The 21,821-nt window shown below is 37.7% G+C and overlaps 1 protein-coding gene across 2 annotated transcripts in view; it reads left to right on the forward strand.

Moving 5' to 3' along the window:
• Positions 1–2,260: 2,260 nt before the first annotated feature.
• The window catches only part of vcla (vinculin a), a 49,470-nt gene continuing 29,909 nt past the window's right edge, over positions 2,261–21,821 (forward strand). For both annotated transcript variants that reach the window (XM_065296739.1, XM_065296740.1), the window contains exons 1-6: positions 2,261–2,619; positions 12,441–12,511; positions 17,332–17,482; positions 18,674–18,782; positions 19,059–19,181; positions 20,652–20,812. In XM_065296739.1, coding sequence (XP_065152811.1) covers positions 2,452–2,619; positions 12,441–12,511; positions 17,332–17,482; positions 18,674–18,782; positions 19,059–19,181; positions 20,652–20,812 — 783 coding nt within the window. In that variant the 5' untranslated portion in view covers positions 2,261–2,451. The remainder of the gene's footprint in view (positions 2,620–12,440; positions 12,512–17,331; positions 17,483–18,673; positions 18,783–19,058; positions 19,182–20,651; positions 20,813–21,821) is intronic.

Raw genomic sequence — 21,821 nt, forward strand, 5'->3', positions numbered from 1 at the left:
TATTTAATTGTGGTATTTCTTTTTCTTTAGACATATGCTACAGAAAATACAATTATTATCTAATTCATTTTTAGAGTTGTGTTTGATAATGGAAATACCAGAATGTTTTTTTTTCATAGAATTTACTAGGTGATCTAAAAAAGACATGGCTGATTGGGTCTTTATATCTTCATATTATTATTAAAATAGTGTATCTAGCCCCACTGGCAGATGCTGTATGTAAATGAAGCAATTCTGATTAATAGATGCCAAGAAGGAACAATAGTTTACTGCTAACGTCTGCTGGATATTTTAGCCAAATTTAATGGCAGCATGCACTCGAGAATATTTCTTCATGTAAGTTAATTTATTTTCAGGACTGATAAATGTTCTGTGTATTTTTAGCTTAAATTGCGTGTACTGTATGAGATGGGTCCTGTGTTTGTGTAGAGAGAGAATGTATTATCACATCACCTGCAAATGTAGCTAACATAAACAAGTCAGCAGAAGGCTATGGCATTAAAATTGCTGAGCACAGCATTACAGATCTTGGCCATGGAAAGGGTTCTGCACTGAATCTGCATCTGAATACAATAATAGTTTCAATAATAATCATGACCTGATAATAATAATGATGATAATTTTCTGCAATTTATACAAACTGTTAATAATCTGTTTAATCTGTTTTCCATATCTAATCTGTTACTTCTCCAAATATTTGAATTAGTAATATTCAGGTGGTTGCTAAAATATTTCTTGCATAATAAAAGCCAAGACAGAAACAGAGCAAATATCAAAATCGTGTTGTTAGACAGAGTTAAATAACACAGCTGGTGCTTCCCTGTCTGTCAGTTCTGAGAAATTACAGATGATGTTCGACATACACAAGCAGTTTCCCCAAGTGACTCAACACTTATATGGTTCAGTGGCAGCTCCTGCTTATATAATCAACAATTTACCTTATAATGTTGCAAGGAACTTCTGGTCTTCCCTTAACATCTCCTTATTTGGTTCCCTTACACGTACTATGTGATTTCTTCCATATTAGCACTAAAAGGAGTCAAACGACAAGGGGTTTTATTGTTGTACAAATCACTTGTGAAACATACTTAATGATAACATCTAAACATTACTGTCATGCAGATGTCCAAGATGAGATGGGAAAATGAAGCATATATTCTTGATTCATAACTTTGACATACTTAACTTTACAATCAAAAGCAATGACTGAAAATTTGTCCAGGCAGAAAGGTTTGGGCTATCCTGTATCCCAGTAAATACAAGGTTTCCCAATTGAAGAAATGTTTGTTTTACCACAAAGATAGGTTATTTTCAATCTTATTTTAGTTTCAGCCTAGCTCAGTCTTAAATTGTATAAATAATTGTATTGATAATTCTAATATTATCATAATTGTAAATAGCCGTTGGGTAAAACAAGGAAATAAAACAGAACTGTATACATTAATCTAATTATAGGCATATTACACATTTTATATAAAAAAGTGTTTTTAATCAATTCAGTGTTATGTGTTCATATTAAAAGGTTCATTTCAACAGGTTTAAAGAGATTGTGACATTGAGGCAAGCTGTAACATTTATTCTTCATGGATAAACACACATCTTGTTTCTTGCTGTTTAACTTTAAATTAATGTTGTACTTTTTTAGGTCATGAAAACATTCGATATTTTTAATTAAGTGTTTTAATTTTTTTATTAAAAGTGTTTTAATTTTGTATGTATAAAACTTTCCGTCTCCCTGTGCTTTCGGACTTTGAAACAGGTTTAACTTCCAAATCTATCATGTGTGGTTTTCAACATTGTTATATTCTAAAAATAGCACGATAATCACCGTTATATCATCTCGATTTATAACTGAATAAGAAAAGTCTCTATCCACATGATGTGCACATGCTAACAGGCAAATATGATAAATAAGATCCGTAGATGATCTGAAACACAACCTGCACATATATTAATGTTTGCATGACTTGTCACTAATTATCGGTTTAACTCACACTGACTGTAATATATAAGTAATCCATGTAATCCATACTTGGTTATTCCAGGTCCGACGCAATCGCAATTTTGGTTACTGAACATATGACGTATTTAGGGAAGCTCTGGCGCCCTTATCAAAGGTAAGGTGGGCGGGGCAGAGTGGAGACAGCGTCAACGCGCATCCAATCATACCCCTAGCCTGGTGTGAGACCTTTGCGCTGATTGGTTGACAAGCACTCATTCTGTCAAGTCGTGCCTTCGCTCTCGCTCACCGGGCGCATTGGTTCGGTTATACTCAGTGACAGAAGGCGTCAGTCGGTGAGGTGGTTTAGGAATTTCTTTGCATGAGTGGAATAGACTTGGGAATAGACGTCTGGATCCGGGTGCCCTTGGAAGAAATAACGAGGGGAAAGAGCGGGATAAAGCGAACACGTGCCTTTTTCTCACTTGTGTTGAGGATATTTAGATATTAGGATGCCAGTTTTTCATACCAAGACGATAGAGAGTATCCTGGAGCCAGTGGCTCAGCAGATATCCCACTTGGTTATCATGCACGAGGAGGGCGAAGTTGATGGGAAAGCGATCCCAGATCTCACCAGCCCCGTGGCGGCAGTGCAAGCGGCTGTCAGCAACCTTGTGCGGGTGAGAGTCAAACCCCATGCGTCCTGTCACCCATTCAGTATCTGTGCCCACATACAAAATACTGTAATGCAGTATACTTTAAGTGAAATTGTAGTATAGTAAATATTGTAGTGTGCTACAGTTTTTGCTTCAGTTTATCAATTTATTGTAGTTAATACAAAAATACAGAATAGATTAACAAAGTGTATACTACTGTATTTTGTCATGTGGTCACTGCAGCTTTTGTTTATTTGTTTTAATTAATGCACACTTTATTTTGTTAACACAAACTTTTCTCTTATTAAAATATGCCGTTGTAACCATAGTAACTAACCATAGTTCCCACAGTCAGTTACTGTTACATTAAATCAAATTAACTTTAGGATAGAACCATAAATGATGTTCTTTGCTTGTGGCTAAAATTGATGTTGAGTACCATATGATGTAGGAGACAGGTTGATAAAGAGCACCCCAGTGACTAGACCAGAAAAGTTTTGAAAAGAAAGGCAATGTCTCTTAAATTCATAAAGCAATTTTTCTGCTTATACATTACATTCTGGATAAACAGACCCTAAATATAGCACCCTCAAAGATTGTGTTTCTGTGTTTATGTGTGATTGAAATCAGTGATGATCATTTGTTGACATCTTAAATTTACCAGTATCAGAACGGTAGACGTACGGTACACACATGCTTTTTCAGTATTTTAGTAGTTACAGCATTTTGAATTGGTCTGACTCTGAGCTGATGGCTGGTTCATACAGATGAAGTGAGTGTGGATTTGGGTACAAAAGAGTCTTTATTAGGCTGTATTATTCTGTTCAAGAAGCTCATGCTGTTTATAAAAGAACTTTTTCCAGGAAACATGAAAAACAGAATGATAAATCTAAGAAACTTAAAGACTTTTTACCATAATTTTTCCAGTGTATCCACAGCAACTAGACAGAAACTTGCTGGCATGTTCTCATTCTTCCCTGGTCACAAACTCTTAAAAATTAAGATGCTTAAAGGTTCTACTTCCAATTCTGGTTCCTGGTTCTGGTTCCTTTTAACTTTATATGCCTAAGAACTTTTCTGAAACAGAAATGCTATTCAGATGTTTAAGGTTTTATGAACCATTTAGCCAAAAATTGTTCTTTTATGGCATCCTGAGGCCCCTTTATTTTTAGGAGTGTAGAGAGACTTTGCATCAGATTTGAAATGTATTTATTTATTTATCTTATATTATTGTACAATGTGTTTACATTATGCATTTGGCAGTCGCTCTTATCCAAGTTACTACAGTGCATTCAAAGTATACATTTGTAAAAGTTTGTTATTTGCATCTTGTTTACTTGTAACAGTATTTAGCTTCCAGCTGTCATGAAGTAAAGTATGTAAGACGAATCCTCCTAATGTATATGACGTACTTAATGTAAGTCACAAATAGGCAGTGAGTATTTTGTTCCCGCAAATAAATATGATTCCTGCTCTGGGAAGTAACACAGTCTCGCAGTGCATAGCTGGGGTGTAGGGTAGTACAAAATCATGGCCCAAGGAAAGTGACTCCTTGCCGGCTTGAGGAAGTGTAAGGTGTCAGCGTCTTTATTGGAGACAGAGCACCCCCACACCATCATATGTGGCACCTGTTACTGCTGAAGTGTCCGACATATCAGCCAAGCCTAGAATGTAATGCTTTATATCTCTTCTTACTATAAAGACAGGTCTGTATCTTGGAGACTGTACTATGTTTAGACTGTCAATATTTTTTAGAGCATTTTGGAATTGTGCCAAGAGAACATTATTTAGGTTGGTTTGTTTGTTTGCTATTTTCTTTCTAGTGTATATGTCATTCACGGCTATAGTGCCAAACTATTTATAAACAGTTGTTAAAGTCCATAAACTCTCAGGAGTAATCTTCTTTAATCTTTTAATTAACCATCAGAGCATATAAACAGCATCTTACCTTACTCTGCCACCACCTATATAATCATCCATTAAAACTCCCAGAGGGTATAACGGAGACCTCATAACCCAAAGCTTTTAAATTCAAAGCCAGACAGTACAACAGGGTCATGTTTTCATCCATAACTGCTACCTGCAGGAAAGCCTTCCTTAGTCATAAAACCATTGTGTGAGAGGAGGCAATACCCTTTTAAATGTGTTAAACTGAAGTTAATCCCACTCATTCATGGAGAAATACCACTAGGACTCACACTGATGACACAAGCATAAATTGTTTGCAGTTTGGGTCCCCAGCATGCGTTAAGCACTTTATATTCTAAATATAAATCCAACAATGAAAGACTGTGGAGTATATATTTTAAAGGCTTTTCTGTTATAAATTTTTAGTGTTTCAGGTTGGTTTCCATGAATCGCAGTTTAGTAGACAAGACTCTACAAACAGAAATATGGGCTTCTACTTATGTGCTGGGATGATTTTGCTTGAATCCAGTTTTGGGATTGTGAAAGTTTATATGCTAAAAAAGTGCTGCTTAATGTTTTCCACATTGCAGATCTCATCTCTGATGTTGGTCTGTGGATGTGAGGTTTTGTGACGTTCCCGTTGTGCTGTATGTGTATTTGAATTACAGTAGGAAGCTGTACTTCTTCACACTACAGAATTAAAAATGGCCTGAAATCATCTGAATTGTGCTTAATGATATCTGACAGTGGCCTTGATTGACTGGAGCAGAAGCAGCTGCTGACCTGGTCGGCGCTCTCAAAATCCATTATCAGCACTAATGCACACAACCCCGTATCAAACGGCCTTTTAGTGGGGCTACAATGCATATAAGCACTCTGCATTAATTATGCATCAAAAATATACAATTAATGCCTCACTACCAGTGTTTGTCTTTGTTTCCCATATATGCTTTGTACAGCAATGAGAAATGTGCCAAATGTGCAGGAGGGGAGCCTTTTATGGACTGCTAGTGTGTGTGGACTGCAGAGTTTCCTTTTAAAGAAGTCGCAAATTTATTGCGAAGGTTGAGGGAATCAATGTGCGATACTTCGGAGCGGTAGCGTAAACAGATGTAAGTGTGCTTTGACAGAATATAAACAGCCAAAACGAGGCATCTGACTGCAAGTGTCCATAACATTATCTTACAAATGCACCTCAACCCACATACACACATACAAGCAAACATTATAGGAATTACTACTATGTCAGTGTTTAAAATTTAGTTTGTGTTTTGCGAGCCATCAGTCTGCCATGTGGTTCAACAGGGGATTTTATATGTTTATAATGAGGGCTTAATGGGAATTAGTTTCTATGATGTAGCTACTCGGAGCACATAACTATTAGCACATCAACAGGTGGTTTTATGCAAAGCAACTTACAGTTTATATTTGCATTTCCAATTATTTAAATGAAAGCTTGGTGTATTACTAGTTTTAAGTTTGTATCAGACAACTTAGGCACCTTATAATGCAGTACTTTCCCACTTTTCCGTTGTTCATGCAACAGGACTCCAGATTACTAGCACAGCAGTATTCACATTTATAAATTGGCAGATGTTTTTATCCAAAGCGACTTACAGCTCATTTCAAGGTATACATTTTTTCAGAATGTGTGTTCCCACCCTTGGTTTGAACCTATGACCTTTTGCATGACCCTTTGCATTGCTAACGCAATGCTCTACCATTGAACTATGACCTGGTGGTTATTAATGTTGGTAGGAATTTAAACCAACGGTGATTTGATGTTGTGCCTTTGTACAGTCAGTGGCAAGAAAAAGTATGTGAACCTTTTTTGGAATTTCTCAGTTTTCAGAATAAATTTGTCATAAAATGTATCTGAGAGTATTGACAAACATAATGTGTCTAAAAATAACAACACAAATATCTTTATTGAGAACAACCAAAGAACCTCATAGTACTTGTGGAAAAAGTATGTGAACCCTTCAGTTAATTTGTTAAAATAATACGTTTGGAGTTGTGTACTACAGCTACTTTGTCTGATAAAAACCCTCAAGCTTTTGGTCTTTGCTCTGCACAAGAAGAACACACTTATGTGAGCCATGCCTCGCCAAAAAGAGCTTTCAGAGGATACGATCAATAATTGTTGCTTTACATAAAGCTGGAAGGGATTACAAAGTTATTTCAAAGACTTTAGAAATTCACCAGTCTACAGTTAAAGGAATATTCCATTTTCTTAAAAGAAAAATCCAGATAATTTACTCACCACCATGTCATCCAAAATGTTGATGTCTTTATTTGTTCAGTCTAGAAGAAATTATGTTTTTTGAGGAAAACATTCCAGGATTTTTCTATTTTTAATGGACTTTAATAGAGCCCAACATTTAATACTTAACTCAACACTTAACAGTTTTTTTCAACGAAGTTTCAAAGGACTCTAAGGACGGTTTCACATTTGGTGCGATTGCCTGGTCCGAACCCGAGTTCGATTGCTCCCCCCTCCCCATGCCCCCCATGGACTGTGTTCACATATTATTTTTGCATCCAAACCGCGGTACGCTTGCATCATCAAGCTGCAGCCGGCTGTAAAGGGAGACTCCACTTTTTTGAAAATAGGCTTATTTCCAGCTCTCCTAGAGTTAAATAATTGAGTGTTACCTTTTTGGAATCCATTCAGCTGATCTCCGGGTCTGGCGGTACCACTTTTAGCATAGCTTAGCATAATTCATTGAATCTGATTAGACCATTAGCATCATGCTCAAAAATAACCAGAGTTTCGATATTTTTCCTAGGTAAAACTTGACTCTTCATCTACTAAGACCGATGGAAAATTTAAAGTTGGGATTTTCTAGGCTGATATGGCTAGGAACTATACTCTCATTCCGGCGTAATTGTCAAGGACTTTGCTGCCGTACCATGGATGCAGCAGGCGCATGATATTATACAGCGCCTGAAAATACTCCCCTTGGTAAATTTTAATAGCTGGGGACTATTTTTAGGCACTGGGAAATATCATTGCGCAAAGTCCTTGATTATTACGCCGGAATAAGACTATAGTTGAATGGATTCCCAAATGGTAAAACTCAATTGTTTAACTTTAGTGGAGCTGGAAAATAAGCCTATTTTTCAAAAAGTGGAGTGTCCCTTTAAAGGACGGTGGATGAAACAACATGATTTGGGCCTGCTTTGCTGCATCAGGGCCTGGTCAGCTTGCAATAATGGGGGGAAGATGAATTCCCAAGTATATCAGACAATTCTTCAGGATAATGTGAGAATGTCTGTACGTCAGCTGAAACTGTGTAGAAGGTGGGTGATGCAAATGGACAACGACCCAAAACACCAGAGCAAATCCACAACAGAATGGCTTCAGAAAAACAAAATCCACCTTTTACAGTAGATTGACCAAGTCAAAGCCCAGACCTCAACCCAAAAGAGATGCCATGGATTGACTTGAAGAGGGCCATACACATGAGACTGAAGGGCCTGATTGAGATTATTGCTGCCAAGGGGGGTCAACCAGTAATTATTTTTAGACACATTATGTTTGTCAATACCCTTGACTTAGATGAAGATCAGATCACATTTTATGACAAATTTATTCAGAAAACCATGAAATTCTAAAAGGTTCACATAGTTTTTCTTTCCATTGTAACTAGTCAAGATGTCATGCACATCTTTATTCTCCTTGCTTCTTGTTTGCCAGATAGGGTGGTAGGGGATCCTTATTTACTGCGGTTGCTTCTTGCCCCACTGGCGCCCTTCTAGGCCCACGACACTGAGCTAAGAATAACTCTGAGGAATGTAGTTACAGGTCCAATATCTCAGCAGAAGCACAAGGTGGATGCCCTTGTGACACTTTAAGTGTTTTTAACCTATCAGCTCCTAGGAGAAGTTACGAATCACTGGAAAAAGAGAAATACTGAAAGAGGAACCCAGAATTTCAACCACCTGGTTTTTCCTGACCTCATTTTGGCTGGTATAAGTACTAGGGTGGGTTTGTTTTGTTCGTCTGGGTACATCTTGTTTATCTGCAACTGCAGTGAAATACTTGACTGGGGTTTTTTCATTATTTTGCATAAAATCTGCCAAACAGGCCACACAGCATTCTTCATTCAGTATGGTGACAGCACCCTGCACTTGTGATTGGTTGCAGCCCACCCCTAAACACTGCCTGAACAGTGTGTTCCTTTTTATATTTACATTCATTTATTATACTCTTCTCCAAAGCAACTTACAGTGCATTTAAACAGAACATATCATGAAAATGTGACTTTTTCCATGTTTAAGTGCTTTAATTGGGTCCCCAGTGTTTTTTATCAACCTAGAAAATGTGAAAAAGAACAACCCAGTAATTTAGTTTTGGTAAACCATTCTCTGCAAGCATGTGATAAAATAGGTAATTAAAATTTGGCTCCCCTTGTGATGTCAGAAGGTGATCATTTTGCCCCTTTATCTGCACTATCCAACTACGGCACTGCCATTTAGTGCAGAGATCAGCTCATTTGCATTTAAAAGGACACACCCAAAAATGGCACATTTTTGCTCACACCTACAAAGTGGCAACTTGAACATGTTATAATAAATTATCTATATGATATTTTGAGCTTCACATACATACTCTGGGAATGCCAAAGATTTTTTTTGAAATTTTAAATAAGTCTTGTGAAATGTTCCCATTAAGACATGCATTGCATGATTCCTGTGAATCGAACCTATGGTCTTTAACACTGTTCTCCATCGGTTGAGCAACAGGAACATATGTGCATGTGTGTTTTGTTGGCCCTGTTAAACATCCCCCACTGGGATAGGAGTCTCTCTTCTTGATCCCTGTTCCCACTTTAGCCTAGAAGTGAACCCAGTTAGCCTTATTTACGAGTCCCCGTCACTTATTAGGAGCTAATAAAAGAGTGTGGTCCTATAAAAGTGCAGTCGTCCAAAAGTAACTGCATGGTAGACGCATGCCAATGCGATCAATGGTCTTTAGCAGATTATCAATAGTGCTGTGATTTAATGCACTACAGTGTATTGCCTAAGTCTATTTAATCTGTTTCTCTTTTCATGATGTAATCTCTCTTTATCTTCACCAGTCTGTAAACGAAGAAAATATGTTGCTTTCAACTCAACAAACATCTAGGGTTTCATTGGTGGTGATTGCCTATATGATTTGGGTATGTAGTAGGGTATAGTAATTGATGGGACTGCCATCCTGTAATACTGTAATTACATCATTGGAAAAAACAAGCGGACTGTATGTGGCCATGTGGTGTGCAGAGATAACAAACATCTCTCTATCTCTGCATTAGTGGACTCTAACGGACATTGTAATGTAATTCCTGATGTCCAGTGAAAGGGCAAGCGGAGCACATGGATGGGTGCTTGTGTTGGTTGTGATATTTCAGTACTTTACAGTTATGACTTAAAATCAGACTATTTTTATGTCAGAGAGATTTAGGGGCAGTAAAGTTTACATTAAGATATGAAGAGCTCAGATGCAAACCCTCTACAGCGTCCAACATGTTTTCTTGTTAATGAGCATTTTTTTATCAAACTTTTTTTATCAAACTTCTAATGGATTCTGCCAGCAACGGTTTTTCTGAAAGGCTAGGATTAAGTGGATTTAAAGCAAAAATATTTGATGAACATATAATTCATGCCCAGAGCATGCGGTTTATATCATTATATTTAAATTGACATAGTAAACACTTATGCATGCAGTGAAAAATGATTTAATGATTTGCAAATGCTTCTAGTGCTGTATTTTTATTGATATCTTACTGTTGTGATGTATTGTTGTTTGTCATATGTGTATTTAGATAACTGGGCCGTTTATCTTTGCCAGGACACTCCTGTAAAAGAGTTTTTAAATGTCAGTGAGGTTCTCTCCTGGTAAAATAAAGGCAAGATAAAAAATAAAAAAATCTACTTTTTTGACAGAGGTGGCATTTATGGGCTTTTGCATCTGAGCTCCTCATATGCTGTTACTGTTTATGCATGGCTTTATTAAAAAGTGAATTTGCCACATGGGAACATTTTTGAATTCTGCTGCTGAAGTTTAAATCACAGACATCACTATTTAAAAGCAATTTTAAAGTCCTTGTGAAGTCAGATATTAAATGTGTTCTGTGTTTGTCACACCACAGAAAAAGTTTATTAACCACGCAACCAAATAAAAAATCAAAGAAGTTATCAACATTTTGTAAAACTAAGCAGCGTTCTCTGCTCTTAAAGGGATAGTTCACCCAAAAATGAAAATTCTGTTATCATTTCATCCTCATGTTGTTACAAACCTATACAAATTTCTTTGTTCTGATGAACGGAAAGGAAGATATTTTGAGAAACGTTTGTAACTAAACCGTTTGTGGACCCCATTTACTTCCATAGTATTCTTTTTTCCTACTATAGAAGTGAATGGGGTCCACAAATGGTTTGGTTACAAACATTTCTCAAAATATCTTCCTTTCTGTTCATCAGAACAAAGAAATTTATGCGGATTTGTAACTACCTGAGAGTGAGTAAATGATGACAGAATTTTCATTTTTGGGTGAACTATCCCTTTAAGTGTTGGGAATGTGTCCGCTGTCGGTGCTAAAACCACGCCCACTCGAGGGGAAACCTGGCGTCTCTCTCAAATTTGAAAACATGCTACAACCTGAATGGATGCTCGCAATTGTTTTAGGGGCGTCATTAAGCCACCGTTTTAACCTCGCCCAAATAATTCTGAACACAGAATTGGTAAAAAACGAATTTTGCAATTCAGCAGTGGTAGCCGGTGACTTCTTTTTTCGAGGGCGCTCGATGTGAAGTTCGTCAAAATACATGTAGCCCATCATGTGAGTGGGTCCTTATTTTTAAAATATGTGTTCTGCGCATCAAGAGATCCTGTGTGCATTACGTGTCTTGTCAAAATAAGTGCCTGCTGCAGATGCTTCTAAAGGGTTTATGATAAAAGAGTTTGCCAGATACTAAAGGGTTTATGATAAAAACGTTTGCCAGATACTCGCATAATCTCATGTGTAATCAGAGTTTACTGTTAAGGGAGTGTCTTGCGTGTATTTTGTGAACATGAGCGTCTCTTTTATCATAAACGGTTTTGACGCATGTGCAGCAGTGACTTATTTTGACAAAACACGTGGTGCACATGGTTCACATGACGCAACAAACACATATTTTGAAAACACTAGCAACACACGACACTCCGAACACTTATTTTGAATTTGCGCCTCTTGGATGAGCAGTCACGAACCGCCACTGCAGTTCAGTACTACATAGTTTAGTCTTTTTGGCATGTTTCAGCAATACGTTAACATTTATAATGTGTTTAGTAAGAATTTTCAAAATTAACTTTACAGGGACTTTAAATCCTGTGTATTGCCCAAGCTCAATGTTACATTGATATCCAAAATCCTGAATACTGCATTGTATTTTTTGTCTAAATTTGGTATTTTGAATTCATTTTCCATGCGTTCATTTAGGAAATAGTGAATAAATGGGTGTGGTGGCAGATAAGCAACACTGGTTGTGGGTAGTTCTTTCCGATTGGATGGTGGAGGAATTGGCAGCATCCCAGCCAGCCAGCAGTGGACACACAGGGTCTTATTGTATCCACATACTCAAAGCAACCCCATTAACAAGCCGTATCTGTCTGTTCTGCCTAAGGACCTAAGCATTTCCACACATGAATGTGTATAACAAAGCTGTTTTAAAATATATTGATGAATGAAAAATATTAATGACTCATTCTGCACTCAAACATTTTGTCCAATGAAATGCTCTCTTGATTAAGAACGTTCCTCCCCCAATATCCCCTACTTCTGACTAGCAGCAAATCATGGCTGTGACTTAAATTAAACCCTATAAAGCAAACTAGGTCCTAACTAGTCCTTATATTCAGATCTGTTGCTCTGTGTTGTTAAACAAGCTTGTTAAACATGTGTTTTCAGGTGGGGAAGGAAACGGTGCAGACGACAGAGGATAAGATTATGAAGAGAGATATGCCTCCAGCCTTCATTAAGTAAGTCCTGTGCTTCCTGTTTCACTAGGGGTTCATCATGTGAACATACATCAGCTCTAATCACATTCGCATGTTGATGCTACACACGCACACAGGTTTCCTTGTTAGCCATGGTCACTTTTCAGCAATGTTCTTTGATGTTTCACCAACCAGCTGTGGTCACAATAGTCATGTGCATTAATATAGATTGTTGTAACCCCGTTCCTCATGACAAAACCCTTACAAATGGCTTTCAGGCATGTATTTATTGGTAGGATTAAGAGAACATGCTCTTTATGTTAGGTATTATAAGGTGCCGTTGTAGAGAGCTTGTTTTTCTTGTGCGATTTCTCACTGTCAGATACTGAGTCATACCCATACTCCTGAAGGCCGGGGGTGGTTTTCAGCAAGCTTACGCTGCATTATTGATAAGTCTGTGTGAAAACTATATGACTGCTTTCCCTGGGCTCTCAGCTGTGTGAAGTGCCAGTTTGACAACTGATGTAGATGAAACCGTTAGTGTGACATCTGTTTAATATTGATGTGTCTGTCTCTCATCCTCATTTTTCCACCTGATTTGCTGCTTCTTCAGATGTCAAAGTCGGTTGTGCTTTTTATCATCAGTCTGACGCAGAAAGACTGTGGGCACAATGAGATGTGCCTGTTGTTGCTGTGTCCCTCACACTTTAAAGCCCGCCTAACCTAGAAAATGCACTTTTAAATGTGTTTCTAGCAGAAAATGATTTGCCAGTGTGTGTGCAGAAACATCCTGTTATTATACAAATCCATTAAATCCTTTAAAGCGCAACAGTCACACAAAACGGGCTGTTGGGGATCCCCTAGCAATGTGATGTCACATTGATTACGCCCCAAACATAACCGCTCACAGACTCCGCCTTATGAGCGCGTACTTTAATCTTCTGCCAGAGACCCATGTTTTGATGTAGTCCAAAGCACATTTGTAAGTGCTCTACCCCATACTTTGCATATGGGGAGGGGAACAGAAGCTTTCTTTGCATTTAAAGAGACACACACAAAGCAGCGCATTTTCACTGCAGCCACACATGGCCATGCTCAACACCATATAATGAAAGATCTGTGCTGTATTTTGAGCTGAAACTTTACAGACACATTCTGGGGATACCAGAGACTATTTTTATATTCCTGAAAACACCTATGTTAGAGGCCCTTTAAAAGATGAGGCGGCTCAGAAAACAGACATAGTTTTTAAACATGAAATTATTTTAGTTTATTTTTGTCCCATTTTATAGTAGGTATATAACTACAATGTACTTACATTAAAGCACATCAAAGTTACAGTGTAACTATAGAGTGCCGCAGGGATGACTTATTTTTGAAGGCCAACCCAGAAGTTAGCGGGACACTTAACAAAAACCCATTCATTTTTGGATTATCGCTTAAAAAAAGCTCTGTGTTTAACAAAAGTTTAAGACACACATTTTGTACAACACGATAATCTTCAAAGATGATGAACATAATTTATATGAATTTTGAAGTCTAAATGCATTTACTAGAAATTTAAAGCTAATCTTAGCAAACTACACCACGGTCACTCGATTTCAACATCATGGCCACCAAACTTCTGAAAACTCTTGCAAACTTTATTAAAAACATTTGTGGATGAATCTTTAAAGATCTTCATGCGTGATGATGTTTAAAGGGGACATTTCACAAGACTTTTTTAAGATGTAAAATAAATGGTGTGTCCATAGTGCATATGTGAAGTTAATTATAACTAAAGATAATTTATTATAACATGTAAAAATTGCCACTTTGTAGGTGTGAGCAAAAATATGTCGTTTTTGGGTTTGTCCTTTTAAATGCAAATGAGCTGATCTCTTTACTAAATAGCAGTGTCGTGGTTGGATAGTGCAGATTAAGGGTTGGTATTATCCCCTTCTGACATCACAAGGGGAGCCAAATTTAAATAACCTATTTTTTCACTTGCTTGTAGTGAATGGTTTACCAGAACCAAGTTACTGGGTTGATCTTTTACACATTTTCTAGGTTGATAGAAACACTGGGGACCCAATAATAGCACTTAAACATGGAAAAAGACAGATTTTCATCTAATGTCCCCTTTAAAGTCCATGACAATCAGTCCCATGAATCAACTTGTTTGCAACCACTATTTTTAAGACAATTAAAAGCTTTAAAAAGTCCCCAGTCTATTATTGGGTATTATTGGTGTATTTTTTGTCGTAGAATAAAACGTGATAATATCTTGGGCTTGTGTTAACCCAAGATCATATTTAAGGTATTTAACCAAAACCCCATTAAAAAAACCCATTGACTTTGGGACGATGTAACCAATGTAAAAACTTGCTTTCGGGTTTTCCCTCCAAATGCGTCATCCCTGCCGCACTCTGTTGTGTATGTGTTATTACATTGTTCCTACATTTAAAGTATCTGCATGTAATTACACTCTTTACCCTAACCCTGAATCAAACCCTTAGCCTAAAGGGGCTCGTTATAGTTGTGCGTATTTCCTACTGCGGTGCTGCGCGTCGGTTTTCATTTATACTTTTGCATCGCCGTCCATGTCGACGTGCAAACACACACGCAGACTGCTGGTAGGCAGTATCCACTCGTGTAACCACAGTAGCAGCGCGACCGTCAAAGAAGAAGTAATTTGGCAAGTTAACCCAAAAACGAAGAAGAAACAGCAACTTGTTGTGTATGATTTGAGAAGACCAGCACTGATGGAAGTTAATAAACAGCGACTTTTTTTTGCCGCTTGAGTTAAATCACTTCTCAACTTGGCTCATCTTTGTTTTCACCGTCGCAAACGGAAATACCTATGATGTAGTTTTTTTACCCGACGGGAGGGGTTCTGGTGGCACAACTATAAATCGGGCATACCGTAAGCCTACCTAGAATGACATACATCTACACCATAAGTATAATGTATATATTGTATTAAATACTATTATTGCATTAAAATATAATGTACTTACTAAAGTATGTATGTAAGTACGCCTAATATATAGTGGGGACAGAGGCTGGAGCAGAAACCACAACTTTGGAAAGTGTGCAATTGTTTTCAGTGGTTTGTGATAAAGGATTGTGATTAAGTGCTTTTTAAGAATAGAACAGCAGTGAAGTTGACAGCTCCATATGGATCCTGCATGGTTTTGCACTGCTCACTAATTGGGCTCCAATGGGAAATCATTCTTAGGCGTTTGTCTGTAACTTGCAAAAAAAAATGTCAAACTTAAATGCCACCACCCAGTGTGCTTAAAGCCACTTAGAACACCATATCATCTCGGGGGCATTGTTTGCAAATGCTGCTCTCAATTTATTTCAGGAAAATGTTTTATTTTAGGTTTGCAAGTGGTTGTGTTGCCAGACTAATCTGTATGAAATGACAGGGCAGATGGGCTAAGTTAAAGACGGCAGAAGATTTAGCTAGACTCAGAAAGCTGACACATTTGGCACCATAAACACAATCTGAGGGCTCATCTATCAGCATACACATGGTGGGTAACAGGAAATGTGAACCTCTCTCTACAGTTTATATATATAAAGGCCGTGTTGTAACGACTGACACCGAAGTGGTTCCTCATATACAAAGGTCTGTGCCTGCGTAAGTCTGGGTCTCCATCACACTATAATGATGAAGAGAGACCTAAAAATGTCACTTCTAACTTGAACACCCTGCCCTATGGGCTGTGGGGCAACAGCAGCATGGGACATTTAAAGGACCCTTAACCTAGGAGTTTTCAGCAATATTAAAATAGTCTTTGGTGTCCCCAGAATGTGTCTGTAAATTTTCAGCTCAAAATACACCACAGAGCTTTCATATATGATGTTGAACATGGCCATTTGTGGCTGCAATGAAAATTGTGCTGTTTTGTGCGTGTTTCTTTAAATGCAAAGAAAGCTTCTGTTCCCCTCTTGTATGCAAAGTAGGGGGTAGAGCGCTTACACACGTGCTTTGGACTACATCAAAACATGTGTCTCTGGGAGAAGGTTAAACTACGCGCTCATAAGGCGGAGTCTGTGAGCAGTTATGGTTGGGGATTAATCAATGTGACATCACATTGCTTGGGGATCCCCAACAGCCTGTTTTGTGTGACGGTTTAAAGGAGATTACACAAAGAAGAATAGATTGATTTGTATAATGACAAGATGTTTCTGCACACACACTGGTGACTCATTTTCTGATAGAAACACATTTAAATGTGCATTATGTAGGTTAGGGGGGCTTTAATATCTTTTAAAGGGGACCTATAGTGAAATTCAATTTTAGAATATGTTGTTAGAACATCAAATGTGTCTGTAGTAAACAACCAGCCTATAACGGTAAAAATCTGCTCACTCCTTTTTTAATAATTCACATAATTAAAACCTGTTTGGAGAAACACAACGATTGAGATTCTCCCCATTGATGTGTTTGAAGCGCGTGTCCATTGTGTTTTAATACATGACTTTGATTTGTTGTCTTCCTGATTCTAACTCGACTGTATTCCCCTTAAACATATACAACATGAGCAACATTATGTGTATGTGATTTTATCATAAAAATATTCAAGATTTGTGTTCTAGATTATTTAAACATGCTTTTGTGCTTGTGCTGTCCTGACAACATTGTTTGTGAAGGTAATTTTTTTTAAATGCAAAAAATCTTTGTCACTGTTTAAAACATTAACTATATAGAGGGTATGCACGTGACATCACCATCGGCAGAAGTGACTGCGGTTACACCCACTGGGTGGCAAAAGTTTTTTTCTGTTTTTATTTTGAAAAAAGGTAATCTGCTACATATCAAATGCAACTTAGCAACTGGTCTTCATCTGCGGTATGTGTTTGTTTCTTAGGGTAGAGAATGCCTGTGCAAAGCTGGTGGATGCCGCGCGAATGTTGAGAACAGACCCATATTCTGTCCCTGCTCGGGATTACCTCATCGACGGGTCCCGGGGGATCCTCTCAGGCACATCAGACCTGCTACTGACCTTTGATGAAGCTGAGGTATGAATGGGAATGAGATTTTCTTGTCTATAAGAATGTGTTTTTTATTAACAGATATGTTTTGCAGTTTTACTGATGCTTGTATGTTGATTAAGCTGAACTGTCACACAAAATGATTGTCTAAATTTGTCTTTATTTCAAACTTGTTTGGTGATATCACGTCTGGGAGATGTCCTATATCATACTGGGTTGATTTGACTAAGATTTGAATACTGACCCCCGGTTACACAGACAAGGCTTAAAGGGACACTCCACTTTTTTGACAATATGCTCATTTTATAGCTCCCCTAGAGTTAAACATTTGATTTTTACAGTTTTGGAATCCATTCAGCTTATCTCCGGGTCTGGCGGGACCACTTTTAGCATAGCTTAGCATAATTCATTGAATCTGATTAGACCATAGCATCGCACTCAAAAATAACCAAAGAGTTTCAATATTTTTCCTATTTAAAACTCGACTCTTCTGTAGTTACATTGTGTACTAAGACTAACACAAAATTTAAAGTTGTGATTTTCTTTATTACTTAACTTTAAACATACAGTGGCCACTTACAGTATCAAGCAAACACCCTGTGATCCACATATTTAGCCTCCCCTGTGTGCTGATGGTGTGGGCGCAGCATAATGGAGCTCACACAGAGCACATGATCTGAAGAGCTGCTGTACACACAGTACGACTTCTATCAGCGCCGGTTATTTGTGAAGCTTCTGCAAGTCACAAGATTTATCATCACAATACGCAGAGATGTGCACACTGTAAATGTGTTTCAAAATGTAAAATGCCACCTGTAAACATATAAAACTATTTAATGCTAGTGATCTTTATACCACTATGCATACAGCAACAACAGAAATGTCTGGTGTGTAATGATGAAAACATATGACTTTTCCAAGACAGCTAATAAAATGTTTTCATCAGATTAGGTAGTGTGTGGTGTGTATGTATCTACTTGGGATATTATATCATCAGTTTGTGGTGAAAGCTGACTCTGAGCTCTATTAATAGTCCTGCTATCATCTTTCTCAAGGATCTGTGCTGTTTACCGAGCATGATGTTATGGTGCTATTGTGGGATTGCTTGTTTATGGCAGAGACCTATAGGATTAAACATTACACAAAAAATGAAGGCCATATTTAGACGATTCCTCATTATGTTCTTGTCCTCTGAATGCTTAATTTATTTATTTTTAGGTGCGTAAAATTATCCGTGTGTGCAAAGGTATACTGGAGTACCTGACGGTAGCAGAGGTTGTGGAAACCATGGAGGACTTGGTCACTTACACTAAAAACCTGGGGCCAGGTGTGTCTGTTAACCCATTTATTTATCATTCGTATGAATTATTAAAGCCAGGTCTCATACTTCCTCTCAGAAGTAATTTTGTATCAGATCTTAATCTTATCAGGGGCTCAATGACATGGATTTTTTTGGGCCTATAATTAACATTGGGCCTATAATTTATAATTAAGATTACATGGTAATATTTTCACTGGCTCAGCAGTTTTTTTAATGCATATAAATATTTAAAAAAATATATTGTCTGCTATCCCTGTTTTGATTTTTTTTTTTATTCGTCAGGCATGACGAAGATGGCAAAGATGATTGACGAACGACAGCAGGAGCTGACACACCAGGAGCATCGTGTGATGCTTGTCACCTCCATGAACACAGTGAAGGATCTGCTGCCTGTGCTTATATCAGGTGAGAGAGCTACTGGGCAGCAGCGCGTGTGCAGTTTCTGCGTGCCAGCCGTTGATATGGCAACATTGATAATTGCAGTCATTTAGCTGCTCGTGCCTTGCAGGGAGGGAAAGATTTTCCCTTGCTCCACTTGGCTTTCTGCAGTTGGCTCAGCGATAAATATCCAGGTTGTTGGTGGCTCATTTACAGCAGCGGTGAAGCTTTTAAAGGCCGTGTTTGCAAATATTGCAAAACATATGACTATAACTAAATGGTTAATGACTCATCATATGTGATGAGGCTTAAGTCTTATATTCTAATTGTGAGATTAGGAACAATGAAGTTTGATTTCAATATTTGACATGACCTTACTTATATTAAAGATATTAAGGTTATATTTTCACAGAATGTTTTTTACATTAGGTACTATATGATTTTATGTAAATCACCAAAAAATTATATCAACTGGGTTTTTACAGATTGGGGGTCTCCAACCTTTTTGTGAGCGAGGGCTACTACAATTGATAAAACAATCTGGAGGTCTACATTTTTGATATAGTCTACTCAAAACTTTTTTGTTTTACTTCTTTAAGCTCCCATAATGCAAAATGTTTCTGCGTATCTGATGTTAATCTGGAGTACCTATAGAGTAGTATTACATCCCTTATATCTTCAAAGAGTCTTTAGTTTTATCAGATTTATAAAAGACAGATCAGCTTTACTGATTATGTGTGAAAATATATGAAAAAATTCAGAAGGATGAGTTACGAGCTGCGGGAGGAGCGAGTCACGGTCATGTAACACTTTATACAACACTGACTGAATAACTTATGATTCACGACATGTTTGTGTCAGTTATATAATGCACTAACGTGCCTATTTCCAACATAACACAAAAGTATTACTTACCACATGCAACTCATGACCCTGTTGGGACTTTTCAATGAAATCAAACGCACACGCAAAACTCCGCTGCTACCGTGGATAAACAAACTATATCCGTTGTTTCCATAATGCTGGCTTACTTCTCCTTACATCTAAAAACAAACTTCTTTTCCTGACATTGTTGAGTCTTGATAAAAAACAAAGCTGTCGCGTGAAGTGATGCCTGTATTTCGGTGTCCTTGGTTCTCGCTCTCCTGCTAATTGACGTGTGGTCGTGTTTTTCTGGGGAAGTGCCCATAAAAAAGTGATATGTGTGGCTTACCTATTAATTAAATCATTGTTTTAAATGTTAGCATACATAAAAGAATCCAAAACTGATATAAAAATATGTAAAATTGAGGCTATTAATTGAATGTGCTTTGGTGGGCGACTCACAAACTCCGTGCAGGTAACCTGATGACCGCAGGCACCATGTTGGAGACCACTGGTTTACATATACAGTGTGAATGCACTGCACACAATGCTGCCAATTTGATCTATAAAATATTTCCAGATGGTTCTTGAAAGTGGAAATTTAACATAATCTTTTTTCTTTTTAAATGTCAGCCATTAAAATCTTTGTGACAACCAAGTGCACTAAGAGTCATGGCGTGGAGGAGGCCCTGAAGAACAGAAACTACACATTTGAGAAGATGAGCGCTGAGATCAATGAGATCATCAGAGTACTACAACTCACTTCATGGGATGAAGATGCTTGGGCCAATAAAGTATGACTCCTTACACATGCATCAACACATGCACATACACAAACACACTCAGGCCTCACTTTCTCTTCGTATTAGGATCTTTCTAGGCTGATACATAGTTGATTCGGTCTCCTTACATTCTCAAATAAGTTTATATATATGTATTATGTATGTTAAAATATTGTTCAAAATAAACAATGATTACAGTTTTTTTACAGTACTGATTTGCTCTCTTAGAACGGCTTGGTTCATCTTCATTTTCTAGAGAAACTGTTTTCCCCCTGAATGAATTCGACACACCCATCAAACCCGCTAATGTAATCTGTTCCATTTCCAGCACAGTTCACAGTCAGGCTTAAAATTCAGTGACTGTGTGATATGACAGTCCTAATAACCAGCTAAACCTATATACAGACATGGCAATGGTGCTCGACAATTAGATTAATGATCTTCAATTTAATATTTCACAGTGACAAACTCATTTGTAATGCTACATTTGATATCTCGTTCCTGACTGATGACACCCTTTGCTTGCTTAGCATGCATAATAAATATTTCCATACGAAATCACTCTACTCAAAATGAGCTTTGCTGTCACCTTGTTTTCTGTTTGCCCTGATATATCTCTTTAAACTTGCTTTTCTTTTTGTGCTCTCTTTCTTTTCTGTGTCCTTTCATTTATTTTCCCTTCCTATAGAAGGTAAGCTTTCCTCTCTCCCCTCTGTAATGCGACAGATGCATGCCAGACCATTGTGTTGCCAACAATGTGTGTGTGTTTGTTAGCAGTCGTCCCCGTTTTTTTTCCTATTGCATTTTTTCAGACTGTTACTTATATCCCGATGTGTTCGATGAGGAACTGTGTGTTAAAAATCTTGCACAATAACAACAATAAAACAACAAATGCAATTCGTTTTTCGATGAGCCAAGCTACTGTCACATTGTTTCATCCTCACCCTCTTCATGCCCGCCCTTTCAATCTCATCTCGTACCTCATTTAGACCTTCTGTCTCTCTGTCACTTTTCTCACAGA

The sequence above is a fragment of the Paramisgurnus dabryanus genome, chromosome 20 (genome assembly GCF_030506205.2).
Source record: "Paramisgurnus dabryanus chromosome 20, PD_genome_1.1, whole genome shotgun sequence".
In the NCBI taxonomy this organism is placed as follows: domain Eukaryota; kingdom Metazoa; phylum Chordata; class Actinopteri; order Cypriniformes; family Cobitidae; genus Paramisgurnus; species Paramisgurnus dabryanus.